This window comes from Schistocerca nitens, chromosome 3 (assembly GCF_023898315.1).
Source record: "Schistocerca nitens isolate TAMUIC-IGC-003100 chromosome 3, iqSchNite1.1, whole genome shotgun sequence".
NCBI classification, from domain to species: Eukaryota; Metazoa; Arthropoda; class Insecta; order Orthoptera; family Acrididae; genus Schistocerca; species Schistocerca nitens.
Window position 1 is genome coordinate 799,665,701 of NC_064616.1, and position 26,744 is coordinate 799,692,444.

The 26,744-nt window shown below is 37.1% G+C and overlaps 1 protein-coding gene across 1 annotated transcript in view; it reads right to left on the minus strand.

Annotated features, from left to right (window-relative positions):
• The window catches only part of LOC126248825 (uncharacterized), a 651,409-nt gene that overhangs the window by 238,563 nt on the left and 386,102 nt on the right, over positions 1 to 26,744 (minus strand). Inside the window, exon 4 of the mRNA XM_049950238.1 lies at positions 10,267 to 10,344. Coding sequence (XP_049806195.1) covers positions 10,267 to 10,344 — 78 coding nt within the window. The remainder of the gene's footprint in view (positions 1 to 10,266; positions 10,345 to 26,744) is intronic.

Consider the following 26,744-nt stretch of genomic DNA (forward strand, 5'->3'; position numbering starts at 1 on the left):
GCACTGAATCTATCTACAGTGAGAAGGCCCCTGTGTTTATGACAGACAACTGACTTATTCTGTTCAGATAAAGTGTTTAACACACATGTGCTACTTACATAAAGCAAAATATTTCCAATAAACTATCATATAATGAGGGAAATCCATGTAACATCTGCTAATGATTTTAAATTGAGAAAACACATATAGTGATTATATGATCAGACAGTGTCTTGTTGTTGTTAAATATATTAAACAGCACATGACAAACACAAGAAATGAAGTATCCAAAGCAGATAAAACCTGAGAAACAATATTCCAGAACTCCATAAAATCAGTTAGTGGTCTTAATTTTCCATTCAAACTGTGACAGATAAAAATGTCACATAAATCTTGGTTAGAAAGAATTATTATGCCATTAGGTAACATGGAAAAGACCTTTGGCAATATGTATTAACAAAAACTTCATTTCAAACTCCTTTGTAGATTTCTTCTGGAAACTCATTTGGAATTAGCTGTAAGAAAATAGGAAATCCATAGTTACCAGAGAACTGTAGAGCAAATTTGTATACCAGAATCATGTACAAAATTAAACCAAAAATCACAAGCTAAAAACAAAACAATCAGTAAGCTGGTGCACTACATGCGATTAGTAACACACATAATGCCAACCTGTTAGATACATTAAGTCATGCAAACTACTTGAAAGTCATATATGTCCATTCATTTCATAGAGTAGTAGAAGGTGTACAAACCATATTAAATATAGCATTTGATGACTGAATATCTACAGATGGTTCTCCCTCAAGGGTTTTTAGATTACAAATTTGCCAAACTTAATAGATTTGAAATCAGTTGTTTGTAATAAATATAAGGCACCAGGAGAAAAATAATTAAGTGTGAGATAGAATAAATGTTTTAGTACATTACACAGTTAGCACACGCATTTAATAATCATTTATTAAATGTAATAGAAAGCATAGGGACAAACAGAGCAAGAACAAAAGCACAGCAGTATGTTGAAAATGTTTTCTCATCAAATTGAGTCAAATGAATGCATCACCAAATTCTACTTCTGAAATTAAGACAATTATACATTCTCTCAAAAATAAAAGCTCATGTGGTTTTGATGGTGTTCCCTATAGAGTACTAAAGTTTTTTCCCTTGTAATAAGCCCAGTCTTATCCAAAATATGTAACACATTACTAATTCATGGCATTTTTCCAGACAGACTGAAATATACAATTCTTACACCCTCTACAAGAAAGGTGATGAGAGAGATGTCAATAAATATTCACTCCTGACATCTGTTTGCAAAATTTTGAGAAGGTGATTTATTGCAGAAAAGCATGTCACCTGAGCAACAACAATATCCTCAGTAAACCACAGTTTGGGTTTCAGGAGAGTCGCTCTACTAAGAATGCCATTTGTACATTCACTCAACTAATTTTACGAACATTAAATAATAAAATAGCGCTGGCTGGTATTTTCTGCAGCCTCTCTGAAGAATTTGGCAGTGTAAATCACAGTGTTCTCCTAGATAAATGGATGTCTTGTGGGACTGATGGTACAGCCAACTAACGGATAATGTCATATCTAACCAAAAGAATGCAAAACGTTCTACTTAGTAATTCAAGCAGTATAGTCCAGGGACTTAATTCTGACTTGGGAGGAATCACATATGAGGCTCCCCAAGGTTCAGTCTTAGGTCCACTACTGCTCCTCATATATGCACACAGTATTCTGTTTAATATAATAGCAAGCAGAATAAGTTCTTTCTGCAGATGACACTAGTATTATAATCAATCCAAGCATATGTACAGAAACAGAAGAAATGATAAATACAGTTCTTGAGAGTATCATTGAATGGTTTTCTACAAATGGTAAAAAAGTGCTGTAAGAATAATATATGGGGCTCACGTATGATCATCTTCTAGATATATTCAATTCAATTCATTTTGTTTGTATGTTTAAAGAGTTGGGCATTCCGACTACTGCTTTGCAGTATATTTATTCCATCATACAATTTGTTGTAAATAATCCATTGCAGTTTGAAAGGAACAATGATGTACATAACTGCAAAACCAGAAAGAAAAATGACATTCATTAATCAACAATAAGGTTAATCAAAATATCCACGGGTGTACTGCCAGTCTACAGTGTCCAATGGGCACAATATTTCGGCGATCATACATGTCGCCATCATCAGGTGAACTGACGGACTGAGCTCCTGTGAACCTACTGGCACGGAGATCCGTACACTATGGCTTTTCAGAGGGAACTGGGTTCGGTCACGGCGGCGGCCGATTTAAATACCCTTCACCCGCGGCGTGCTCCTTCTGCTGTCCACGCGACGGCGTCTGAGATGACGTCGGTGTGATGGCTCTGTCCGCTGTGGTTGTCACAACTTCACTGCGGAAGGAGCGCGCCACGGGCGGAGGGTATTTGAATCGGCCGCCGCCGCGACCGAACCCAGTTCCCTCTGAGCAGCCACAGAGTACGGATCTCCATGCCGGTACGTTCACAGGAGCTCAGTCCGTCAGTTCACCTGATGATGGCGACATGTATGATCACCGAAATATTGTGCCCGTTGGACACTGTAGACCGGCAGTACACGTGTGGATATTTTGATTATCAAATACGCCGGGAGAAACTCAAGAATCACAACAATAAGGTTGTCTTTAGCACAAAAAGGAGTGCACAATGCTGCAAAAAATTTTTTGATCACTTGCCCAGTGATATAAAATATCTGACAGACAGCAAACTAAAATTCAAAAACAAACAGAGAAAACTTCTCCTTGACAATCCCTTCTGTTCCACAGGAGAATTTATATTACTGTGACATGAAAAAGGTGGTGGGTAGGAATTACTAAACCACATATGTATATTTTTTTTCTTCTTTAATAACAAAAAATACAAAAAACTGAGAAATATTCAGAATGTACCCATACATACAAATTAATTTGTGATGTGAATATAAAAGGCTAATTTCACAACATTGCAATCTATCATGCAAAATGATCAATGGAACATGTAAATAACTAAGTAGAGAAAGCATGCACATTGAATAATATAGGTCTCTTGATTAATATGTGAAAGCTGGTCTGTGAGGAATGACTGACTGGAATAATTGGTCATGAAAATTCTTCTGGGCTGTTGACCACATTGTCAACATATAAAAAACTGTCCGACATTTCAGTCGCTATTGCAAGTGGGCTTCCTCAGGGCTTTGTTTTGAGCTGACTGCTGAATGAGAGCGACTTTAGATCTTGTATAGTAGTGGAGGAAACTGTTTCTATAATTTGATAGGATATTTGAAATATGAGGAGGGGTGTTAGGTATTCTTTATTGGTATTCATATTATTCCTTGTCATTGGTGGACAAAGATGTGGTTGACTGGTGTTTACATTATTTCTTGCCATCTGTAGAAACAGGCAAATTAGAAATGAGTGGTAGCTGTAACATAATGCTGTTTTCTTGTTGCCAGGAGTGGGCTGTGGCGTGCCTGCACTCCGTGTATGTATGACCACTGCTGTCTCCTGTGTGCCTGTGTGAGTTGCTCTGCATGTGTTGTTCTCTCATAGTGTTGTCACTGCTGGCAGCCAAGATGCTAGAAGCGTATACCTGTCCTCTCCATTCATGTTAGTGGGTTGCTTGACTGTTTCTGTCACCTCTTTAATCTTACTACTCAATGAAAATGGCAGTTTTAACCAATACATGGGCTTCAAGGAATATTTCTTTATCACACTCACCCTGGTGTTCCACCACTGCTGAGCTGGTGAGTTGTCCCAGACTGATATATTTTTCATGCTCTACAATTTTTGTGTTGATCGGCCACCCCCTCTTACCTACATATGTCAACCCACATTCTCAACCAATTTCATAGACTCCTGTGGGGTTTAGCTGTTTGACCACATCTTTTATTGAGCTTAGAACATCTTTTATTTTGTTATTGTTCTGAAAGATTGGCATGATGCTGGCTCATCAGAGAATTTTGTCCACACTTTCAGTGACCCCTTTTAGATATGGTAATAGGACTATGTTCTGTGCCTCCTTCTGCTCTTCCCTATTGCCTTCAGACTTTTTCATCATAGTATTATCTGTCATATTGTTGCCATAACTATTGGCTCCAAAAATGGATTTGAGGTTTTGTAGTTCTGCCTTCAGGTGTTCGTCATCGCTGATCCTGTGAAACCTCCTGGTTTAAATGTGAAAGGTGGACTTCTTCTGCATAGGATGATGATGGGAGGAGGTCTGGAGGTACTAGCTTGTGCTGGTGATTCTTCTGTATACTCGGTGGCCAAGTTTACCATCAGGCTTTCCATAAACATCCATTTTGAGGAAAGACAGCACCGCATTCTTTTCATTCTCCATAGTAAATTGTATTTTACTATGTTGTTGATTGAGATATTGGTGGAACTTGGGTAGTACTGGAGCCAGCAATCAGGGCATAAATGTGCAGATTGACATGATTTTGTTGGTATTAATAGATGGTGAAAGCATACTTGAGGTAGCATTCAGTCTATAAAGCTTGAAAGATCCTGATCTAAAACTAAATAGAATAAAATACATTTTGCATTGTGTTTCGTGGATATGTTTGAGGGCAAGGTGAAAATTTCTTGTTATGCCACACAGATGATATTGATTTATATGAAGTTTCACCTTCATGATATGCAAGGTGAAAATTTCTTGTTATGCCACACAGATGATATTGATTTATATGAAGTTTCACCTTCATGGAAACACCAAGGAAGTATAGTGCAATCAACACATAAAGTGTGTGAAATAACTGATACCATGGGCATATCAAAATAAAGAGCATGGCATATTTCATATTAAGAATTAACTATGAGAATGTTTTGTTTAGGGTAGGTGCTGAATTTTTTGAATGTATATGTACGGCCAATATGAAAGTGTTTTTCTCAGTATAATTAAGAGCATTTTGAGAAGACTTCAACCGATTTTGTGGACTTATTTGTTACCATGCATTCATTGCATCACATAAAAAATAAAACAGCAATCAGAGCAGTAAATGGTACTGTTGTTCTAGCATCGAAAAAGGTTTAATTTATTTTATATATTAGAAAGATTAACAATGGTGTTTTCTGGAATAAAAAATATATTCTACGGACTGACTTTCCTGCAAAGGATAAATCAATAGCTGATGAGTACTATGATGATTTTATGGACCAAATGGAAAAACTACATTAGAAGAGGCCTGTATTGCAAAATAAAACACTAAATCTTATTCATCAGAGCAATAGACACTTCTATGAAAATGGAACATGTGAGAGATTTGAATTATGAACTGTTGTTATATACAGTTAATTTGGCACAATCTGACTACCATGTATTCACATATTCACATACATTTGTAATGGCAAATGTTTTGAGTCCAGTAAAGCTGCCAGTCTTTCATTGCCAGGACATTAAAGACACCTTCCCTCTCTATAATGAAATCAGTATGAGTGTCAGTCTGAAACTTTCAAGAAATTGATGCAAACTGCTACTTTTCTGAAAGTACACATCCTCAAATTATGTCCATCCGTGAATTTCACAAAACTACATAATGAGGTATGCAACAAGAGTTTTGGAAGGTTTTACAGGAATGTCCCATAAATGTATAAAAATTTTTCTGAAAAACCAAAATGATGCTTGCAAATGGTTTCTTTTGCTTTCAGTAAGAGAAAGAAGTGGTATGGTGTCTGGTACTGGATGCAAGGCTGATGCAAAACTATCATACTACCTGAATTTTGGATTTCTCAATAAATGATTCTGTTCTCAATGTCATGTCTAGAATACACCAGATTACTAATCTGCAGTTGATGTCCAATATCTTTTTACTACTATTATTCACTTAAAACAAAGAAATGGCAGACCACATTTTTGTTCATTTTTTCTTGTTATATATAAATGATGTTCCATCATCTAGTCAAAAAGCAGAAATAGTTCTATTTGTTGAGGGTATAAATATTATATACAATTCTAACAGAGCAACTTCAACACTAGAAAATGCAAATAAAATTTACTTAAAAATGAACTGTCACTGAACTTAACTAAAACATGACATGTGCAGATCAGTACTGTACAGTGTCTGTCTGCACCATTAGAAATAATGCACAAGGGTGAATCAATAAATGAAACAGAATATTCTAAATTCTTATGTGTTTATACTGACAAAAGCCTGGACCGGAAGCCACATGTTACAGATATTCTTAAATGTTTAAGCTTTGTAGCTTTTGAGTTAGGGATAATATCAGATTTTGGAGATGAAAATGACCAACATGTTGACTTACTTTTCATATTTTATCCACTAATGTCTTATGACATCACATTCAGAGGTAACTTGTCAAAGACCATGGAGGAAGAAAGTGAGTATAATAAGGATAATATGAGGCATCCATCCTATAACCTCTTGTAAATATCTTTTTAAACAGCTGGTCATATTGACAACAAACTTGTAATGAACTTACTCCCATGTTAAATTTGTTATCAACTAATACCACAATTTGAAAACACCAGTGACACAAAAAAAAAAAAAAAATGCACCCTGAAGCAATTGTCCAAACAGGACAGAAATCAGTAGTCATGATGTATGCGTAGAAGCAAACAATTTTCAAAAAAAATTATTTTTATTTTTTCAAGAGGAAGAGCTTTACAAACTGAGCAAGTTGACGAAGCATTGGTCCATCTCTGGCCCTGAAGCAAGCAGTTATTCAGCTTGGCATTGATCAACAAGTTGTTGGATGTCATCCTGATGGATATTGTGCCAAATTCAGTCGAGCTGGTGGGCTAGATTGTCAAACTCCTGACCTGGTTAGAGGGTCATGCTCATAATGCTCCAAAATTCTCAGTTGGGGAGAGATCTGGCAACCATGCTGGCCAAGCTAGGGATTAGCAAGCATGAAGACAAGCAGTCGAAACTCTTTCCATGTGTGGCCACCCATTATCTTGATGAAACATAGGCTCAGGATGGCTTGCCACATGGGGTAACAAAACAGCACTCCTGGCTGTCAGGCCGCATGGTGGATGACAGTCAGGTTGGTATCCCACAGCTGTTCAGGGCATCTGTAGACACATCTTTGCAGGACATCAGGGCTCGGTTCAAAGTGGGACTCATCACTGAAAAAATTTCACTCCAACCAGTGAGATTCTGGGCTGAAGACATGTCTATGGATGCCGCATACAGTGGTAGGCTACCAGCTTGGCTGTCACCTACCATATGGCCTGGCAACAAGGAGTGATTGTCTGAGATGCTATTTTTTTTAGAGCAAGACCCCTTTGGTTGTCATCTGTAGCAGTATGTTGACCATGATATATGCTCCACTTTGTTGCCCTTAATGGCAAACCATCTTGAGCTTATATTTAAGCAATATAATTCGTACACATGATCTAAGATGCCAATTAGACAGAACTTGGAATAATATCACTAAAGAGCACATCTAACAACCCTGTCAACCAATGCCAAGCAAAATAACAGCTTCCTTGATGGACCAATGCATTACTGACTTGCTCAGCTTGTGACATTCTTTCTCTTGAATAAATCATCAAATTTTTCTGAAATCATAACAGAACAGAACAGAATTGATAGTGTCTTGAAAATAGATTACTCATCAAGTGGCATGAAATGTAGTCAGATTAAATCAACCTACGATGAGACAATGAGACACTAAAAGTAGTAGATGAGTTTTGCTATTTGAGCAGCAAAGGAAATGGCAATGGCTGAAGTAGAGAGGATATGAAATGCAGAATAACAATTGCAAAATAAGAATTTCTGCAAAAGAGGAATTTGTTAAAACCAAATATAAATTTAAGTATTAGAAAGTCTTTTCTGAAGGTATCTGCCTGTCTTAGGGCCTCGTATTGAAGAAAAATGTGGATGATAATAAGTTCAGATAAGAGAACACAAACCTTTGAGTCATGTTACAACAGAAGAATGCTGAAGATTAGATGAGTTGACTGAATAATTATTCAAAGGTATAACAAACCACGAATATAGGGTTCCTCAGTCAATCAAAATTTCTGATTCCATCCTGAGTTAACAAAAGTTTGCAGTTCTATTGTTTTTTTTTTGTCAATGTTTATTCTGAAAGCCTTATTTCAGAAAATGAAGAGTCCAGAAGACAATTTATTTTGGTTGAAGACTTCAAGAAGTTGCTCAGTGCATTATTAACAGTCCTGTTTTCACTAAATTCAAATTAGTGTTTGGTCAACTATTCCATTTTTTCTAAAAGTACTATGATTCTACAGCATATGACTTTCTCATATATCTAGGATATAGTTGGGACAATGGAAATAGGATGATAATTGTTTATATCATGACTGACCCCCTTGTTGAAGATTTGAATTACCTTTGAGGTCTTTAATACTTCTGGGAAATGTCCTCTGCTTGTTAAGCTATTGATCATATTATATTGCAGTGCAACAGTCTCTACATATATATTCTTTAAATCCACATGGATCTGATGATTTTATGGCTCTTGTGGTTATCAGTACCTCTTTTTCAGTTACTGGTGTCAGAAAAATTGACCTGTCTGATAATGGGAACATGCTGCAATAAGATTCTGTAAAGATGTAGAAAAATGGGAACACTATAGATTATACTGTAAAATTTTGAAGAAACTAATAAGGAAATCAAAAGCACTTTATTATGAGAAGTAAACAGATAGTTCCAATAATAAAATAAAAACAATTTGGAGCATTGTAAAAAAAGAAATGGGAAGACATACAACAAGCAAGGAAGATGTAAATAAAATCAGACATGAAGTTACCCTAGTAGATAACCCCAAAACGGTGGATGAGATTTTTAATAAACACTTCCTATCAGTAACTCAACATATTGGTTGCAAGCCCAATGTTGATGAAGCTGTAACTCTTTGTCAAGCAGTATATTCATACACAATTTCAGAAAAATCCTGTCACTATAGAGGAAATTTAAAAAATCATCATGTCTCTAAAAAGTACAAACTCTGCAGGGGTTGATAATATATCTAGTAATTTATTGAAATATTCTTGTGTGTGGATAAGGGACATTCTGTGTCATATTTTCAATGTTTTCCTTCAGAAAGGTGTTGTTCCCAGTAGACTTAAGTATGCCATTGTGAACCCCCTGTACAAAAAGGGCGATAAAGCTGAACTAACTAACTATCGACCTATCTCTTTGCTGACAGCTTTCTCGAAAATTCTAGAAAAGCTAATACATGTAAGAATTACTGATCATCTCATGAAGAATGGAGTTCTCAGCAAGAGCCGATTTGGCTTTCAAAAGGTCCATTCAACAGAAGACGCAGTCTATGCACTTGCAAATGAAGTCCTAGAAACCCTTAATGAAAATATGCTAGCACTTGGTGTCTTCTGTGATTTATCCAAAGCATTTGACTGTGTTCATCACCAGATTCTCTTGCAATAAGCAAAATTAATAGGAATAAGTGGTGTTGCAGGCAATTGGTTACAGTCGTACCTCCAAGACAGAAAACAAAAAGTTGTCTTGAATAGCTCGGGTGGAGTATGTAACACTTCCTCAGATTCTGAATGGAGTTCCATTTCATGTGGAGTGCCTCAGGGCTCAATTCTTGGGCCACTATTATTCCTGATTCTTATAACTGATCTACCATCATGTACAAGCCTGCCATGTAAATTTACATTATTTGCTGATGATACCACAATTTTTATGAGCAGTAGCACAGACAACAATCTTGAGGAACTCATTAATCACATACTCTCAGATGTGGTTAATTGGTTCAAGGTGAATGGTCTCTCATTAAATTTCCAGTAAGACCAGCTTTATTCAATTCTGTACAAAAACAGAAAAAGAGAGAGAGATAAGTATGACATGTGTTAATCAACCAATAGTAAGAATGGAGACAACAAAATTTCTTGGAGTGCACATTGACAAGAAAATGAGCTGGTCTTCACATATTATTGATCTCTGTAAGAGGCTTAGCTCTGCTACCTATGCTTTATGGGTTGCCACTACATGTGTTGAACCTAACACTGCAAAAGTGGCATACTATGGCTATTTTCATTCTCTCATTGAGTACGGAATTATTTTTTGGGGCAACCAGCCATTAGCAAGTGAAGTGTTTATTGCACAGAAGTGAGCTTTAAGAATTATAAGTGGATTGTGCCCAAGGGACTCATGTAGAAATACTTTTCGTAAACTTAAAATATACACAACTACATGCCAACACATTTTTTCTCTCATGTGTTTTGTTTGTAAAAATATAGAGATATTTCAACCAAACAGTGATTATCATGAGCATAACACACGGAGGAAGAATGACATACACAGCGAGCTCAGAAATTTGAGCTTGGCACAAAAGGGTGTCCACTACACTGGAGCAAAACTCTTCAATGCTCTTCCTCCTGAAATAAAGACAGAGATTCATAACAAGAGTAAGTTTACGAAAGCACTAAAAATATTTCTGCTAGAAAAAGCTTTTTACAGTCTAGATGAATTTTTAACTAAATAAATTGTAATATTTTAATATTATATAATACAAGTTGACATAATGCCATTAAGAATGTTATTTAACCTGAGCTCTGTATCTGTGTGTGCTCTGTATCTGCTTTCTGTAGTGTTTTAATGATTCTAAGAAAATATGTATTTTCTTTTTCTGTATTGCTGCCCAAAGAATTTACTGTATACATTTTTATATAATTATGTACTCAAATTTCTGTATATGCTATAAGATTATCAGATTGTATTTGTAAAAAACTGACTTGTTCCACGTCCTTGTGTATCCAACACAGTTGGACCTATGGAACATGAAATAAATCAAATCAAATCAAAATCAAATAGATTTGTGTTGTACTGCTGGCATAATGATTCCTGACATTAGATTATCAGTAATCTTTGAAAAATGCAAGTTAAAGTGTTCACTAAGCTGTTTTGCATTAGAGATTTTTATTCCATTCAGCTGGAGATATTCAGGTGAGTCCCATCTGGCTTTGGTTCCTATGAAAAAATCTGGTGTTTTGAGATCTGTTTCGAATTGGCTGTGGTCTTCTAGAAGAATCTTTTATACTTTTTCAAGTATCTTTGGAAGTTTGGAACACTGTCTGTCTTACTTACTTTGTATAGTTTTTTTCTTGGTTACACAGGAAGTAATTATTCCCTTGGTGACCCATCATTTGGGAATGGCTTTCCTGGATTTTTTCAAGAGGGGAAAGGCAATTTTAAAATAATGGCACTGTTTATCAATGAATATTTTTGTTTTCATTTCAGTTTCATCCTCAATATAAACATTTTCCCATTTTCTCAGATCTCATGCTTTAGCAGGTGGTTAATTAACATTAAGCTGTTGGCAACCTTAATATCTCTTCTGTAAGTGATAGTTGATAACATAGGTTTACTTACACCCATTTGTTTAAGCTTAAATCAAAGTCTATCATGGTTCAAAAGGCCACTGAGTAAGTTTTGTAAACTGAGTACTGATAGAGAATTACTGTTTATAAATATAGGATCTATTGACATGATGGATGTGACTGTTATTGTTGTAGGCAACTTTACTACACTCTTTTTCAACAAAAAAAAAAAAAAAAAAAAAAAAAAAAAAAAAAAAAAACTCGAATGACTAGAGATAGGAAGTTCATATTCACAGGGCATGTACATGAGAATGTTCTGCAGAAATGTTTAGCATTTGAACCACGCAGGCCCACTGATCCAAGGTCAACATCGAAATCGTGGCACGACACCACCTACTGGTAAAATGTGCCTGCAGCTCTTGTTGTCACTATAAATGGAAAGTAATGCTTCAGTGTGACTTGAGCAGATATGCAGGATGCCTAGCAGAGGCATACACAAACCGCAGTGTCAAACCAGAGAGTTTCAAAGAGGGCACATTTTTGGCCTGAGAGAACTTGGTGTCAGACTGAAGATCACAGCAGCAACAGCAGCAGCAGCAACAAAAACAACAACAACATATATTGTAGAAAATAATATGTTTATGATCCACCAATGGTTGACAGAAGGGCCAAAGTTCATGAATGAAATTAATTACCAGTTATCTGAGAATGAGAGTGTCTCGGTGAGTGAAGGTACCTGTGAAGAGACAAGTCCAAAGTGAATATGGAATTCAGTAGTTCAGTAAGTTAAGTATTTATAAATTTACACACAAATCTATTTGAAATTATAATATCAGAAGGATCTATTACACATTCAGAGCTGATAGTTTTGCATATATTTTGGTTACCTAAGCTACATGGAAAAGAGCAGGCAACAGACATCTTATGATACTCATGGTGAATGATTTTTACCTCTATGCTAAAGCATTGGTTTATAACACAATAGCATTAATTTCAGGCTCTTTTAGACCAGTATGTTTTAACTGAAAACCATTCAAAAAATAATCCTTGTGTTTGACTTGTAGGTGTCAGATATATGAAATCACTCTCAGGAGCTTTCTGGATGAAAAGATGAAAGGATGAGTCTGACTATACCAACTTTAAAAACGATTCAAATGGCTTAGCATGGATTATTGTTAAATTCAAAACTGGAATTATGGAGTGAAAGGTCAAAGAACACTTTAATCAAGTCATTGTGTATCAAATCCTTGATTTTGTTAAAGATGCTCTGACAGAAGACCAAACTACAGGGAATTAAATTAAACAGGCTATCACCATATGTTTATAAAAGAGACCCTATTACAGAATAAACTTGTTTAGAAGAAAATATCATTTTCTCATCATACTTTCCTCTCAGATGGTGTATACAGTAGCTTTATAGATTGTATTAATTATATTGATACAGCAGTATTAATAATTAAGTTAAAAGTCATAAAGTCATTGGTTAATCAGATACTTATGCATAATGTTCTTCAGAAAAAAAGAATTTTATGCAGTTTTTGTTCAAACTAGGAGCCGAGGACACTTTCCCCCCTTTCACTATTGAGGCTAAATTTCACACAATTCATATTTTTGTAGTAAAAACCAAGCTTCACAAAGAAGTGTCACCTCAGTATACACCCTTTTTGGTGATTCTGTTCATCGATTGGTAATCAGTGCAGAAAGGCCATGTGCCAATTTTCTTTCTCACAAGGAAGACAGTGAGCACCAATGACTCAGAGAATCTTCTCTACTTTCCATACATCCTTCTGCTTGTTACATTCTGTATGAGCAATGACTAGTGGATGATGGTCCCCATTGTTGGTACCATGTTTCACTTCCAGCCTTCAGGTCTATAGCTCCATTCCCGACTTGAATGCATCCAAAAATTGATGATGAGTGGTCAATTTCCTTTCTCAGTCAAGCTGGCTAGTATATTTCTCTAGTACGCTGTTGTTATTGTTAGCATAGTTTAATTTTCCATTGATGGATCTGAGTTCGCCTCGATAGATTTGGCAGTCCCTTTACATATAACATAGGGATGAATTATGGCTATTCATGACAAATGGTAACTCAGAGCTCTCCTTGTCCACATTTAATGGCTATGATCATTGCTGACATGTAGGGACTGGCAAGAAAACATGGTTCACTGCAGGAATAAAAATATCTTGCCAAACAAAGAGGATCATATATTGTGCTCTTAGTACTTGCAATGACCCAAAGATATAGGAGCACTATAAACTTTACTGTAACACACTAAAAAAGATAATACATAAATCTAAGAGTATGCGCATAAAATCTGAAATTGAGATACCACAAAACAAAATAAAATCTGAAATTGAGATACCACAAACCAAAATAAAAACCATTTGGAATGTGATAAAGAGGGAAACTGGCAGAAAAATGGGGAACACAAAACACATCGGAATTGAACGAGGTGACAGTGTTGTAAAGAAACCTAAAGCAGTTGCAGAAATATTAAACAAACATGTTTGACAGTATCAGAGAAGGCTGGCTGTAAAGTTTCTGTGGATGAAGCGATGGCTCTTCTACAGACAGGTATTGGCAACAGAACACCACAGATATCTCTATCTCATGTTTCAGTAAATGAGACTGAAAGAGTAATTAAGTCAATTAAAAATAAAAAAAAAACCTGTCTGGGTAGACCATTTCTAGTAAAATATTGAAATATTTTAAGTCCAGTGTCAAGTAACACATTCAGTTCATCTTTGCAAGAGGGAATTATCTCTGATAGACTGGTTGTGGTGGTACCACTGTTTAAAAAAGGTGACAAAAGTAATGTCACAAATTATCAATCCTTCTTCCTTTTAACTATATTTCAAAAAATTCTTGAGGTAATCATGAACAGAATGATTTTTAGTCATCTAAACTTCCACAATATCCTCAACAAAAATCAGTTTGGGTTTCAGTCTGATCTTTCTACAGAACAAGCAATATTCTTTTTTTAAAATCAAGTTTTGTTAGCCATCAACAGAAAAATGTCACCAATAGGCATTGTTTTGTGATCTCTTGGAGGCCTTTTGAAAAAGCCAGAGTATTATGCTTTAGTAGGTGGTGTTGATTTGTGGCTTCTGTCATATCTAAAGAATCAAAAGCAGACTGTAATCTATAATGGCCTATCTGGAGAACATGCTTCACTTGAGTGGGGCACATGAAGTTGCAGTGTGTGCCACAAGGCTCTAATTTAGGTCAAGTGCTATTTCTTATTTTCATTAATGACTTCCCACTTGGTTCTGATACAAAGAGTAAATTTACTCTTTTTGCTGATGATACCACAATCTTCACTGATGAACTGTCAGAAAACAGTCTTGAACAAATTGTGAACAAAGTTTTCACTGAAATGTTAAACTGGTTTTCTTCAAATGGTACCTCACTCAATGCAGATAAAACCCATAACATGAAGTCCAATACACCACAAAAATCCTTGAAGGAATTAACTTAGAGTGTAGAGGTCAACCGACACAGGAAGTTGAGGATAAAAAAATCCTGGGTGCTTATGTAGACAGTAAATATAATTGGTCAATCCACATTCTTCAGCTTTTTAAAAGACTTAGATTAGCACTTTTGCACTGCAGGTTATCACTTTAGTGGTTGAAGCAGATACCAATAATTCCTACTTTGACTTCTTTCATTCATTAATGTCATATGCTTTACATTCTGGAGGAACCAACCTCTTGAAAATAAATAAATTCACTGTGCAAAAGAAGCCATTAGAATAATGAGTTGTGTCCACCATAGGCATTCTTGCAGGTATCTGATTCAAAGGATGGGAATCCATACCACTGCATCACAATATATTTCTTCCTTGCTGACTTTTGTCTGTAATAACTTTTGTCTGTACAAAGACAACACTAAATGTCACGAATATAACACAAGAACCAAAAACAGTTTGCATATTGAACTTAAAAGTCTTAATCTGGTTAAGTATAAGTTTACTACTTCGGCATTAAGCTGTTTAATGCAGTCCCATCAAATATTAAATATCTTAATAAACAATTACCCAAATTCTCAAAGCGCACCTAATAAAAAAGTCTTTTTACAAGATTGATGAATTTCAGGGAAAAAATGAATGTTGCTGCTAAACTTACAATTATTTTAGAATTAGATTTTATTAATTTTATGTCAAGATATCTATTTTAAAGATGGGTACAATGCACTGACCAGCCGGAACATTATGACCACTGACCCACTATTGATATAAACCTGTCCAGATGATAGTAGCATCACCTGGTGAGGAATGACTGCTAGTCAGACACACATATGGTGCACGTAGTATCAGTGAGTGTGCATTCTGTTTGTAGAATAGGGGGACCGAGGGCAGATTGCGATGGCTTGGAGGCGTGGCGTGAGCTTTTGGGAACTGCACGACTTGTCAGGTGTTCAAGAAGTGTTTCCATAAGTGTCTTCAAGAAGTGGTGAAACCAAGGTGTAATCACATTCAGAAGTCATGGGTTTTGGGGGCCACCCCGTCATGTTGCAAGATGGCGGCAAGTGTACACGTAACTTTAACCCGTCTGCAGTTTTTGAGGACTTAATTTCAATCAAGTGTATTGTTTGTGATGAAACAGTGCTAAATGGAATTAGAATATGTGTGTTTAAACATAAATGGTGCCATTCACACTACTTTGCTCAAGAAGATTTACAAATACAGTGTAAATGTGACATAGAGTGTAATGGCCGCGAGATCGCGAGTGGAGAGTACTACGCGGGAATGGAAGACAGCGTGCATCACGAACTTCAAAAAGAATTTGACATTATAAAAAAATATATACAAACAATGGAAAATTTGGTACTAACCATACGGGAACTGTCTGAATCGTCAAGGCAAGAAGATCTCATTAATGCTAGCCATAAAATTTGTAGGTCTGCACAACCAAATGTACAAAAAAAGTAAACAACCACGTTATGCATAAGCAAGGACACAAGCAACAGACATATATTTTTTTGGATAGTCATGGGAGAGGAATTACGGAAATTATGAGAAGAAATCACCCAGACCTTAATCTAACAGGCATAATCAAACTAGGCGCGCCATTACGCGAGATTCTGAAAAACAGTGACAACATATTAATGACCGGTAACAGCTGCATCATAATAGCAGGTGCAAATGATGTTTTCTGTCATGAAACTTGGTGTGCAACGAGAATCCTAAAGGAAACAGTCAAAAGGATGCCTCGAGTGCATTTCTACATTGTTAGTATCCCCAGGAGACATGATCTGATGGAAAACTCGTACGTAAACATCGAGATTGTTACAGCAAACAGGCTATTTGAGAAAATATGTAGAGGTTTCCAGAATACGACTTTCGTAGAGATAAACAGTGTTCACAGAGAGCACTTCACAAGACATGGTCTCCACATGAACGTAAAAGGGAATAAGATTATTAGTGCCAAAATACTTAAATTTATCAATGAGTCATCCATAATGGAAGTGTCTCCAATCCCAATTCCGCCAAAACAAGAGTTGTCTGTAACAGTGGAACCATCGTTATCTGCAGTAGAGCTACAACAAACACCAGTTGCAGCAGCAAAGACTCAGATATTCTCAGCAGCAGTGTCAGATAAACCAATAGCAGCAGAATCATCACAATCATCAGCAGAGCTGTCGTCATCAGCAACAGCATCCAGAACAGCAGACCCCATAATACTACCTCAAGGCAATGAAAATGCATCTGAGGAAAACATACACAGGTCATTAGCAGCAGCAGCTAACAAAGAAGGGCAGTCACCAAGTCGGGGAGCACAGGAGCCACCAGCAACAGCAACCACACAGAAGAGGTACCTGAGGCCTGGGAGATCAACAGCAGAAGCAGCTTCCAATCAAGACAGATACCTGAGAACTAGGAGACCTGCTACACTAAGTGAGGATTTTTTATGGTACCGAGTAAGCAGAAAGACAACATGGAAAAAGATGTAAGTAAAACTGTCCATCTTAAATACCAGTGTGACAACAGTGAGGAGAACATAAACACCAGACAAAGATACGATACAGGTTTAATGACACAAACTGAAAAAAAACATTGCATAGTACCAGAAGGAAAGGGAGCAAGTGAAGTGCTTAGTATATTACAGGAAGGGGAATTATTACATTTAAAGCCAACTGTTAGAATACTCAATCAAAATGTTCAATACATAAACAATAAAACAGAGGAACTAGAGGTAATATTACAGGAGTATAGGCCAAACATTCTAGTAGTTACACTTACATGGGCTAAAAGAAAATCACATAGGAATGTACAACTTGAAGAATTATGTGAAAGTAGCCAGTTTTTGCAGAACTTCCTATAAAGGTGGTGGGGTTGCCATTTTTTCTAACTATAAATCAACTAAAGCCATAAATATAACAAAATATGCTATAGAATTGAGCTTTGAAGCTACAGCACTGGAAACTAAAATTGCTGGGAATTTATGTTGTGTATTAGGTTTGTATCAATCACCAAATGGTATAATCAAAACCTTCTTTGAACAGCTGGAAGATATAATCCAACACCTCTCAAAAACATATGCTTATTTGATAATTATAGGAGATCTGAACATAGACACAAGTAAAAATACAGACAATACTAAGACCCTATTGGACTTATTGTGCATATACAACCTAAAAATAAAAATAGATAAACCAACCAGAGTAACAAAGCATAGTGAAACTATAATTGATCATGTAATAACAAAAATTCCCACATGCTATTGCGACACACAGGTAATAAACTCCACATTAGCAGACCATTTTGCAATCATGATAGACATAAATATAAAGACTAGTGATTCAGCAAGGGGAAACTATGGCCATAATTTTTCCCGAGGGCATGCAGATTTACTGTATGATTAAATGATGATGGCGTCCTCTTGGGTAGAATATTCCGGAGGTAAAATAGTCCCCCATTCGGATCTCCGGGCGGGGACTACTCAAGAGGATGTCGTTATCAGGAGAAAGAAAACTGGCGTTCTACGGATCGGAGCGTGGAATGTCAGATCCCTTAATCGGGCAGGTAGGTTAGAAAATTTGAAAAGGGAAAAGGATAGGTTAAAGTTAGATATAGTGGGAATTAGTGAAGTTCGGTGGCAGGAGGAAAAAGACTTCTGGTCAGGTGACTACAGGGTTATAAACACAAAGTCAAATAGGGGTAATGCAGGAGTAGGTTTAATAATGAATAGGAAAATAGGAATGCGGGTAAGCTACTACAAACAGCATAGTGAACGCATTATTGTGGCCAAGATAGATACAAAGCCCACACCTACTACAGTAGTACAAGTTTATATGCCAACTAGCTCTGCAGATGACGAAGAAATTGAAGAAATGTATGATGAAATAAAAGAAATTATTCAGATAGTGAAGGGAGACGAAAATTTAATAGTCATGGGTGACTGGAATTCGAGTGTACGAAAAGGGAGAGAAGGAAACGTAGTAGGTGAATATGGATTGGGGCTAAGAAATGAAAGAGGAAGCCACCTCGTAGAATTTTGCACAAAGCACAACTTAATCATAGCTAACACTTGGTTTAAGAATCATGATAGAAGGTTGTATACATGGAAGAACCCTGGAGATACTAAAAGGTATCAGATAGATTCTATAATAGTAAGACAGAGATTTAGGAACCAGGTTTTAAATTGTAAGACATTTCCAGGGACAGATGTGGACTCTGACCACAATCTATTGGTTATGACCTATAGATTAAAACTGAAGAAACTGCAAAAAGGTGGGAATTTAAGGAGATGGGACCTGGATAAACTGAAAGAACGAGAGGTTGTACAGAGTTTCAGGGAGAGCATAAGGGAACAATTGACAGGAATGGGGGAAAGAAATACAGTAGAAGAAGAATGGGTAGCTTTGAGGGATGAAGTAGTGAAGGCAGCAGAGGATCAAGTAGGTAAAAAGATGAGGGCTAGTAGAAATCCTTGGGTAACAGAAGAAATATTGAATTTAATTGATGAAAGGAGAAAATATAAAAATGCAGTAAATGAAGCAGGCAAAAAGGAATACAAACGTCTCAAAAATGAGATCGACAGGAATTGCAAAATGGCTAAGCAGGGATGGCTAGAGGACAAATGTAAGGATGTAGAGGCTTATCTCACTAGGTGTAAGATAGATACTGCCTACAGGAAAATTAAGGAGACCTTTGGAGATAAGAGAACCACTTGTACGAACATCAAGAGCTCAGATGGAAACCCAGTTCTAAGCAAAGAAGGGAAAGCAGACAGGTAGAAGGAGTATATAGAGGGTCTATATAAGGGCGATGTACTTGAGGACAATATTATGGAAATGGAAGAGGATTTAGATGAAGATGAAATGGGAGATACGATACTGCGTGAAGAGTTTGACAGAGCACTGAAAGACCTGAGTCGAAACAAGGCCCCCGGAGTAGACAACATTCCATGGGAACTACTGACGGCCTTGGGAGAGCCAGTCCTGACAAAACTCTACCATCTGGTGAGCAAGATGTATGAAACAGGCGAAATACCCTCAGACTTCAAGAAGAATATAATAATTCCAATCCCAAAGAAAGCAGGTGTTGACAGATGTGAGAATTACCGAACAATCAGTTTAATAAGCCACAACTGCAAAATACTAACACGAATTCTTTACAGACGAATGGAAAAACTAGTAGAAGCGGACCTCGGGGAAGATCAGTTTGGATTCCATAGAAATGTTGGAACACGTGAGGCAATACTAACCTTACGACTTATCTTAGAAGAAAGATTAAGGAAAGGCAAACCTACGTTTCTAGCGTTTGTAGACTTAGAGAAAGCTTTTGACAATGTTGACTGGAATGCCCTCTTTCAAATTCGAAAGGTGGCAGGGGTAAAATACAGGGAGCAAAAGGCTATCTACAATTTGTACAGAAACCAGATGGCAGTTATAAGAGTCGAGGGACATGAAAGGGAAGCAGAGGTTGGGAAGGGAGTGAGACAGGGTTGTAGCCTCTCCCCGATGTTATTCAATCTGTATATTGAGCAAGCAGTAAAGGAAACAAAAGAAAAATTTGGAGTAGGTGTTAAAATCCATGGAGAAGAAATAAAAACTTCGTGGTTCACCGATGACATTGTAATTGTCAGAGACAGCAAAGGACTTGGAAGAGCAGTTGAATGGAATGGATGGTGTATTGAAGGGAGGATATAAGATGAACATCAACAAAAGCAAATTGAGGATAATGGAATGTAGTCAAATTAAGTCGGGTGATGTTGAGGGTATTAGATTAGGAAATGAGACACATAAAGTAGTAAAGGAGTTTTGCTATTTGGGGAGCAAAATAAATGATGATGGTCGAAGTAGAGAGGATATAAAATGTAGACTGGCAATGGCAAGGAAAGCGTTTCTGAAGAAGAGAAATTTGTTAACATCGAGTATAGATTTAAGTGTCAGGAAGTCATTTCTGAAAGTATTTGTATGGAGTGTAGCCATGTATGGAAGTGAAACATGGACGGTAAATAGTTTGGACAAGAAGAGAATAGAAGCTTTTGAAATGTGGTGCTACAGAAGAATGCTGAAGATTAGATGGGTAGATCACATAACTAATGAGGAGGTACTGAATAGGAATGAGGAGGTACTGAATAGGATTGGGGAGAAGAGGAGTTTGTGGCACAGCTTGACCAGAAGAAGGGATTGGTTGGTAGGACATGTTCTGAGGCATCAAGGGATCACCAATTTAGTATTGGAGGGCAGCGTGGAGGGTAAAAATCGTAGGGGGAGACCAAGAGATGAATACACTAAGCAGATTCAGAAGGATGTAGGTTGCAGTAGGTACTGGGAGATGAAGAAGCTTGCACAGGATAGAGTAGCATGGAGAACTGCATCAGACCAGTCTCAGGACTGAAGACCACAACAACAACAGATTCAGTGCAGAAGATATGGGAGATGAGAAGACAGAACTACCCACATAACAAAATCTGCTAAGAAAGATGTTAGAGGCAGAAAACTGGGAAACAATATATGCAGCTAAAGATGCAAACACCAAATGGAACCAGTTTTTTTCTTTATTCAATTATTATTATGATGTTACATGTCCTGTTAGTAAAAGGCTTGTCAAACAGCAACAAAAAAAGAAAAGCTGTGTGACTGGAGAAGTAATCCATGCCAGAAATAATCTGAGAGTGTGTTATGACCTCTCCAAACAAAAAAATACTGAGGCCTACAACACACTGTATAAAATAAAAAAGAAAGAGTACTGTAGTTTTATCAGAAAAACTAAAGCATCATTCATCAGGATGTCTATATATAAGGGAAAGAACCACTCAATAGGTTTATGGTCGTTCATTAATGAAGAGAGAGGAAAAGTAACAAATCGGGCGGAGGACATCTGCCCACTGATGAGTGGGAAAAGCAACGCAAACCCTCTAGAAGTAGCCAATACTTTTAACAGATATTATATTACTGTAGCAGACGAATTAATAAGTCAAAATAAAACAAATGCAGTAAGTAAATTGTTAAGCCCCCCACATACAAATCATACTATGGTTTTCATACCTACAACGGATGCAGAAGTGTCAAACCTAATAAAACAACTTAAAATTAAACATTCATCTGGCTTGGATGGTGTCACATCACATCTCATAAAGGAATGCAGAGAATGTATATTAAAACCATTGACACACATGCTGAATGCTGCGATAGAAGAAGGTATATTTCCAGATTCACTGAAAGTAAGTAAAGTGAAGCCAATATTTAAGAAAGGGAACAGGGATGAATTAGGAAATTACAGGCCAATATCATTGATCTCAGCATTTGCTAAAATCTATGAAATGATAATAAAGAATAGAATTGTAAGTTTTATAACAAAGTACAGTATACTGCATTCATCACAACATGGTTTCAGAGAAGGGAAGTCAACAAAAACAGCATCAACAGATATAATTGAGCACATTCTTAATTTACTTGGGAGGCAACAAAAGACTTGTGGGATTTTTATGGACCTATCTAAGGCATTTGATTGTGTGAACCACTCAAAATTAATGATGAAATTATATCAGTATGGAATTAGAGGAAAATGCTATGTCATACTTAAATCATACATTACAAATAGGAAACAATGCACAGAAATCAGACATACCAATGGGGGAAATATAACAAACTACAGATCAGAATTACAAACAGTTAAACACGGTGTGCCGCAAGGGTCTGTGCTTGGGCCAATACTATTTATACTCTACGTAAATGACTTCCCTAGCTATATAAATCAGAAACTTATAATGTATGCTGATGACACAACAATCATTTGCACAGATGACACAAAGGAGGAGCTTGAGAAGGAAGCACTCCTGACTATCGAAAATGCAAATAAATATTTAACACAAAACAACCTGTTTATGAATCAGTCTAAAACAATAAATGTAGTATTTCAGACCAAGAATAGTGAAAATTATAATATAAATGTTAATATAAATGGAAAGACTATTAAAGAAGTAACCAGCACAAATTTTCTAGGAACTATAATAGACAAACATTTGGGATGGGGGGAGCACATAGATGCACTGTGTAAAAAGATAAACAAACAGATCTTCATCATGCATAAAACAGCTAAGACTGTGGATGATAAAGTCCTCAGATCAATGTATTATGGACTTGTCTTCCCACATTTGTCTTATTCAGTTCATATATGGGGAAGTGCACAAGCTGGCTACCTAAAAAGAATATTCACAATTCAGAAAAGGGCAGTGAGATGCATTGCAAAAATACCACCAAGACAGACCTGTAGGCAAGCTTTTGTACACTATAATATTATGACAGTATATTCACTGTACATATACCAAAGTATAATGGCAGTAAGGTCAACCAATAAACACCTCCTAAATAAAGATGTACACAAACACGGTACAAGAGGAAATGAAAATTATTACATGATAAACAGAAATCTAAAACTGTCTATGACTGCCCCAGAAGAAGCAGGCAAAAGGTTTTTAATAAACTCCCCAAAATCATTAAAAAAGAAAGAGACCTAAAATGTTTTAAAAATCATTTGAAACTATATCTCACAGAGAAATGTGTATACAGTTTGAGTGAATACTAAGATGGTGTTTAATATGTTATATCATTACTGAAATGTACCTATAAAAATTATCATGTATGTTGTTTGGATTTGTGTGTACATATAAAGTGAAACATGTAATACCTTTGTATGATTATGGACTGTTTCTGTTTAATCATTTGTTTCATTTATATATAATGAAATCAAGTTTGATGTTAATAGCCTATTGTATGACACACCCAATACTCCCAGCTGGATTTTCAGCTGGAGTCCATGGGCAAAGAATAAATAAATAAGTAAATTACAGATGTTGGCTGTTGTAGGCTGGGCAGAATGGTAAAACAGGACAGGCAGCAAACTGTGGCAGAACTAACTTCAGAATTTAATGCTGAGCAAAGTACAAATGCGTCTGAAAACACGGTGCACTAAACACTCCTAATGATGGGCCTCCACAGCCTACAACCCACACATGTGGCAATGTTAAACCATGACATCAGCAACTACTACTGAAATGGGCATGTGACCATCAGTCCTGGACTTTGGTCCAGTGGCAGAACATTGCATAATCTGATAAATCATGATGCCTTCTTCATCATGCCAGTGAAAGGAACAAGTCTATTGTCTTCCAGGGGAACAGCTCCTTGACACCAGTACTGCAGGATGGAGACAAGCTGGCAGCAGCTCCATTATGCTCTGGAAGACAGTCACATGGGCATCCAAGGGTCCATTGGAGCTTGTGCAAAGCACTATGATGGACAAGGAGTATCATACACTGGTTGCAGATCACGTACACCCCTTCTTGACAATCATGTTTCCCAACAGCAGTGGCATTTTTCAACAAGATAATGCGCTATTCCACAAGGCCAGCAGAGTGATGGAGTGGTTCAAGGAACACAGTGTGGAATTCCAGTTGATGTGCTGGTCCTGAACTCACCAGATCTGAACGCCACTGAACATGTCTGGAATGTGACTGAACATGGTGTCAGAGCACTTGCCTGCGAAAGTCAAAGGTCCCGAGTTCGAGTCTTGGTCTGACACACAGTTTTAATCTGTCAGGAAGTTTCATCATCATGTGAATTGGCTGAAGTAGCTGTGCCAATTTGGATCAAAAATTTTCCATGGTCTATGACTGCTTGTGATCCCTGTGAAAAGTTCCTTGTAAGGATAACATTATGGCTGCATTGATAAAACAATAAATTTGAATAGCTCTTTTATGTAACTGATAGTTGTTTTTGTAACACAGTTTCCTTTAGCTGAATGCATTTTATATTTGCAATATTCAGCACAATGGCCTCTCAGTGTCAGATCATAATATTCTTCAGCTGTTGATGATAAGAATTGATACAACAGAAAATGATGCTTGGACAGACTGGTCATCAAGGATGATGTCAATGTCATTTCCTGACATCTTAGTGACTGTAATTCATGAATTTTTATTTGTTGTGGTTTCACCTCCATAGACTGTTGCTCATTTAGTTTTACTTATTTCAATATGGGCAAGTGACTGGAACCTCTGCATAGCAAGGTAGAGTGCCTACAGCATGTTGGTTCTATTGATAGGCTTCGTTCTTCAGGCTGCCTGCAGCCATCTTCCTTTCTTTAGACTAGCATACAACATATCCAGGGTGTCTATAATGGAAACATACTAGTATATTGTCCTCCATTTTCCAAATGTCTCTTTTTCTGCTTATGGATCGAACCGGTGAAGGAGTCAAATGTATCTGTGTCCTCAAGAATATCAGGTGCTGTCTGATTGTAGCCACATATTCCCAGAGTTTCTGACTGCATTTCTCATTGTTGATCTCCCTTGTAGAGATCAGTTAATATCTTCTTGAGTTGGTGATGGAGTCTTCTACTGTGGTTCTATCCTTCAAAAGAATAGCTTGACAGACATGCTGTCCCACTCCATTCATTAGGTTTGACACTTTGTTGGGTTTCATCATATCCAAGTTCACTGCATGAGATAGTGCCAAAACACTTAATATATACAAAAGTGTCATCTCCCTCTGACATTAGGCTCTGTTCTACAAATTTCTTTGGCAACAAGGACCTGCTGCTGGTTGACACCAAATGTTTGTCAATTTCTGCCCATGACTGTCACAGCCCTTGAGCTTTTCATTATTGTTCTGTCAATTATTGTACCATCCAAGTAAAAGTAGATCTTGGCAAGGCACATCTTGTGGGATCCTGGCCATCAAAAAAGGGGATAAAAATCATCATATGCATTGGTTTGACGGTTGAGCATAGCTGGAGGTCTCCCAGGGCCAGAACTGCAGTGAAAGCCATTCCATCTACACCTGCCCCCTCTAATATTGCAGATGAGTTCACACTAAATTTTGTTGTATTGTACACTTTCTCTTCAGAAATGTAAAACACTGTTGACAGTTTTTTTATAGCTAGCTAAAAATGAGGTAGTGATATATTTAGCTTAAGCTCACATTGCAGATAATCCAGAGTGATGCACTCTATGAGGATATGAGACATTGTTAGGGGTGCTCCACACATACAATGTAGGGTCCTCTTGTCAGAAGATGATTTCATGTGCAAGTCTAGTATGGCTGATACGTAAGTAAAATATATAGATGAACTGTTTTCAAGAGGCTCAGAGGGAAGCCTGCATCTCCTTAATAGTCCCTTTTTAATTTGTCTCAATTTGTTGGGGAGCAAGGTAGTTTACCAGTCCTTTCCCAGGCATTCATGTTAAAATGTCCCAGCTGTGTCCTTGGGTCAGTGTCTGGAGATTCCATTATAAAATGTAGCGATTATGTTTGCCTCCTTTGCCACCCTGTCAGTGAGTTCATTGTCTGGCATGCTCAGGTGCTGGTCAGTAAAAGGAAAGCTATGGAGGTTCTATAGCTCTGGTTATGTTGTGTGATACACCATGGATATTAGAGACCAGTATGTTTTGTGAGTAGTATTGTTCTATTGTCTGTAGTCCACTCAAGGAATCACTGCATATGAGAAAGTCTGGTTTGGAAAAATTCTGATGTGCTGTATAGCTTTGGATATGGCTGTTGGTACTGCAGTGAATACAGTGCACACACACACACACACACACACACACACACACACACACACACACACACACACACTGGAGAGTGATGCTCATGTCCACCAGTGTACATATATGTATAGCCAACACAATCACTGATGAGGTGTCCTAGCATTTGATGTTTTATTTTGTTGGGTCTTGAGGGAGTTCAAAAATGGTTCAAATGGCTCTGAGCACTATGGGACTTAACGTCTGAGGCCATCAGTCCCCTACAAGTTAGAACAGCTTAAACCTAACTAAGCTAAGGACATCACACACATCCATGCCCGAGGTATCTGTGACCGTAGTGGTCGCTCGGTTCCAGACTGCAGCCCCTAGAACCGCACGGCCACCACGGCCAGCTCTTGAGGGAGTATGACAACATAAAGCTAAAGTGCTGTTGAGCATTCCTTTCACTAAAATGGAAAT